Below are 4,203 nucleotides of genomic sequence, written 5' to 3'. Positions count from 1 at the left end.
CCTTCCTTCCTTCCTTCCTTCCTTCCTTCCTTCCTTCCTTCCTTCCTCTTTTTCAGAAGAGAAACTATGTAAGTTCATTATGCAGGTCCAGGAAGGAGTGTAGCTTGGTGGTAAGGCACTTGGCTAGTGTGTCTGAAGACCTGGGTTCAAGCCCTCACCCCCAACATTTCCCCTGTTCCATTGCTTTCTCCTGTGCACATTCATTGACTCTCAGTATGTTTAGAAGAAGATGTGCAGGTGCTTATTTTATGACACAAAGGATTCTGCCTTTCAGCAGATTTTTTTTTTTTTTTGGCACAGTGCCCAGCTTCATAAAGCAAAAATATCATATCAGGGATTCTTTCATTAATGGCACTCCATTTGATGTTCCTTCAAGGCTCCTTTGAAGGCAGGCAGAATATACTCTCATCTGTGATCTTTTCACTCCCACAAGCCTTCTGTACAGGGTTATATAACCAAAGCAGAAGCCAGAAGTGCCAGGCAGAGATCCCTGCTGAAGCCCCAAGCTCGCTTAGCTGTTAGGGCGCCTACAGAGAAGGGATGTTCTGTTTTTTGGGAACTTTATCTGTCCGTTCCTTTTAGGAGTTCCTTTTAGACCTTGGCTGACCTTCTGCCAAGCAAGTCTCTGCAGCATGTGACTAGGTATCTTCCAACGAGAAGGACCTTGCCAGGCGTCAGTGTCGGTTTGTTTTGTATACTTGCTGTCTTGGCCTGATCAAGGCTGTAGCACTGAGGCTGTTCATTCAGTGGGATCATAATGTATAATGATACAGTTATCTGCTCCATGGGGTTATTGTAGGTGAAGCATTCGGTGTAGGGGTTGAACCTACTATACACTTGATAAAAGTGAGCTATCCTTATTATACTGCTCATATTATTCTGAAGTTGCCTCTTCTTTCATTGAACATATGTCTTTGAGATCTTTCAAGTGCTTTCACTTTATTCTTTTTTGTTAGTTCTATCGTTTTAACGGCTGTGTTGTATTCCTTGACTTGAAGTAATGCTTTCTTCCAAACCCGTTTCTTCCCTTCTTTAACTCCATTGATAACACAGCTGTAGCATCCAAATTGTCTCTTGCAGTTGGCTTTCCCCTTAATTTCTTTCTCTATTCATTCAGTTATTAAGTTCTGGTCTCCTTTTAGTTCTTAATCTCTCCCTTATTCTTGACTGGTAGGACTTTGGCCTAGTTCATGCAGGCCTTCTCCGTTTCCTAGACTACTGCAGGGTAGGAGTGTCTGTTGCTCATGGGACTGTTTGTCACCAGTGCTGAACAGGCTCCGGTTCTGTCAGCCCACCTGCTTTCCAGCTACCGAGAGTACAAGCACAACTGCATGTACAACTCTGGGTGGGACAAGGTGGCTTATGGCAAGCCTAGCATTGGTTAATGGCTTTCAGAAAGTTGATGGCTGTCGGCAGCTCTTTAGAGGGGAGGGCAGGCGTGGGTGTACTGTAGGGGTTGCCATGTAGAAGCCAGTACCCCACAGGTTCAAGGCCCAGGACGGGAAACACTGGGGTTTTCTTAGGGCTTTTTGTTTGTTTGTTTGTTTATGGGTGTTTTGAATTTATTTTTACTCATGCCTTCATGTGTGTCTGTGCGGTGTTCATGCAGCGCCGGAAGGTGTCAGTTCCCCTGCAACTGGAGTTACAAGTGGCTTCAGTTGTAAGCCACTGTGGGTGCTGGGAACTGAACCTAGTTCCTTTGGAGGTTCAGCCAGTGCTCTTACCTGCTGAGCCATCTCCCTTGCTCTAACTCCTAGTTTTAAACAAAACCTTTTCCAGTACTCCATTCAGCAAGCCACTCTGAGGCCTTTAGAGCTCACCTGGAGAGTTTCTAGCCACAGTGCTGAGAGAAGCCAGACCCTTCTGTCCATCCCAGAGTCGATGGCAGGGTAAGGGGGAACCATGGCCATCTAGCCAAGACCATAGGGCTTGTTACTCAGTGTACACATTATCCTTTGTTGGTGGTTTGTCTGTCTGATATTTGAGATAGGGTCTCACATTGTAGCTGAGGCTGGCTCGAAGTGACAGCAGTCTTCAAGCTCCTGAGTGCTGGGATTACAGACATGTGATGACTGCAGGGTTAACACGGTTCTTCCTCCTCTTTCCCAGCCCTTGGTTGGCTATCTATTTATTTATTTATTTACTTACTTATTTATTTATTTATTTATTTATTTATTTATTATTTATCTGTTTGTTTACTGAGGCAGGGTCTCCTCCAAGTGTCCAGACTGGCAGTCTTGTTTCAGTCTTCCAAATGGTTTTGATTAAATGCCTGAACCACCAGGCCTGGCTTACACTGGTTATTATTCTTTTCCTTAATCTTTTGTGTATGTGTGTTAGCATACAAAGTAACAGGTTTTATCATAGCCTCTTCATACATGTCATGGCACTGTGTTCTCATTGTTCCCTCCTCCCCCTTTAAACTGACTCCCCTTAAGTATATGCTTTCTTTTGGCCGTGGCCAAACCTTTCCAGCAGCCGTGGGGTGGGGGTAATTTCTTCCTAGCACCCACCTCCCTTTCCTTGTCTAAGTTCAGAGTTGACACAATGGGTGTGTGTTTGGATCTCCCTAGGCTCTGAGCTCCATGAAGGAAGGACCTAAGGGGAACATCCACCTCTGTGTCCCTAGTGTCTGTCACAGGCCACAGAGGGAATGTGTGTCACTGACTCTCACTACCGGGCGAACGACCAGATTATAACCTGGGGTGTACCCTCATTCCCAGCTTGTCTCTGGACTTTAGACATCTTCAGAATTTCATTATATAAAGTCTGGACCAAGCGTTTCCATTGTCTGAAACCTGTTCACCTCTACTGTATCTGAGAGAGCAGGTGTTGTACTTCAGACCTCTCAGCACTGGGGACACCGAGGCAGGAGGACTGTTTGCAGGCCAGCCTGGGCTATATAGTGTGTATCAGGTTTACAGTGTGAGGTTTTGCCAAAAAAGATAGAAAGGAAGGAAGGGAGGGAAACAACCACCACCAAAAACCTAGAAGCCCCCGGAAAACCTAAAAATTAGATCCCAGATAGTTCCGTTACGGTGAGTTCTAATTCTACACAGTACCTCACGGAGAAGAGAGCTGTGGTCGAATGTCCTGTTTTTCTAGTATACTGCCTTGTTTTCTAGCTGAAATTATATGTGTAACATATACTGTTATGGCTTGTTTGCTTTGAGGTAGTCTTCTGTTTAGCTCAGGCTGCCCCCAAGTTTGGAGTCCTGTTTCAGCCTCTTGAGTATTGATTGGAATTATAGATGTTTGCCATCATGCCTGGCTCCTAGCTGAAACTAGGATTGGTTTTTTCTCAGGTGAGAGAGTATCTGCCACACTAGGGGACCAAAGGAGAAGAGAGGAAAACCCACCACGGAGGGGGCTGGAGAGGCTGCTCTTCTGGACTCCTCAGGCTGTGCTCTGGGCCCACGGAGCCTGTGGCCTGGAGCTCTTACCTTCCCTACAGACCGATGGAATCTCAGGAATCTACACCCGGCAGCCAGTCAGGGGAGAGCTGTTCCTTGGATCTACCCACAGCGTGTGACATCAGAGGTTGTGAAGCGTCCCAGAGAGCCATCCAGGGAGCCAGCAGCAAGTGGCCACGTTCTCTGGAAAGCTGTTCTTTCCCTTATTCTTCAACTGCTGATTCAGGTGAGCACAGTTTGAATGAAACCGACTTAAAGAGAACACTGACTGAGACACGGGGGTGTGGTGTTCTGTTTCTTCTCGGAAAGGAGAAGAGCACTTTACCCAGCCAAGCTGTGGAGAAGGGCTTCAGAGAAGCCTGTTGAGGAACAGGAGGGTGTACAGGAGCTGGGGTGCAGAAGTGAACACCTTGGTCCTTCTCCTCATGGATCTCAGAGTTTGGGGTGATCCAAACCCAGTTTGTCTACACAAAAGGGACCAGGAAGGGAGGCAGGTTGCTGTTATCCCTTCCCAGGCCCCTTTCTGATCTCTGTCCACATGTACTCAGAGCAGGAGAGTGGGCCTGTGCTTTGTTCTCTTAAGACTGCGGAGAACAGCAGTGTGAGCACTGTGGGATGAGGGCAGCAGTGTGAGCACTGTGGGATGAGGGCAGCAGTGTGAGCACTGTGGGATGAGGGCAGCAGTGTGAGCACTGAGCACTGTGGGGATGAGGGCAGCAGTGTGAGCACTGTGGGGATGAGGGCAGCAGTGTGAGCACTGAGCACTGTGGGGATGAGGACAGCAGTGTGA

At 47.3% G+C, this 4,203-nt stretch overlaps 1 protein-coding gene across 4 annotated transcripts in view; it reads left to right on the top strand.

Annotated features, from left to right (window-relative positions):
• The window catches only part of Shld1 (shieldin complex subunit 1), a 59,129-nt gene that overhangs the window by 2,694 nt on the left and 52,232 nt on the right, over window positions 1-4,203 (top strand). For all 4 annotated transcript variants that reach the window (XM_055603369.1, XM_055603378.1, XM_055603385.1 and 1 more), the window contains exon 2: window positions 3,306-3,639. In XM_055603369.1, coding sequence (XP_055459344.1) covers window positions 3,459-3,639 — 181 coding nt within the window. In that variant the 5' untranslated portion in view covers window positions 3,306-3,458. The remainder of the gene's footprint in view (window positions 1-3,305; window positions 3,640-4,203) is intronic.

The sequence above is a fragment of the Psammomys obesus genome, unplaced genomic scaffold, assembly GCF_907164565.1.
Source record: "Psammomys obesus unplaced genomic scaffold, mPsaObe1.curated_primary_1811, whole genome shotgun sequence".
Classification (NCBI taxonomy): domain Eukaryota; kingdom Metazoa; phylum Chordata; class Mammalia; order Rodentia; family Muridae; genus Psammomys; species Psammomys obesus.
The sequence above is the reverse complement of the archived record's forward strand: the minus strand, read 5'-3'. Positions and strand labels throughout refer to the sequence as shown.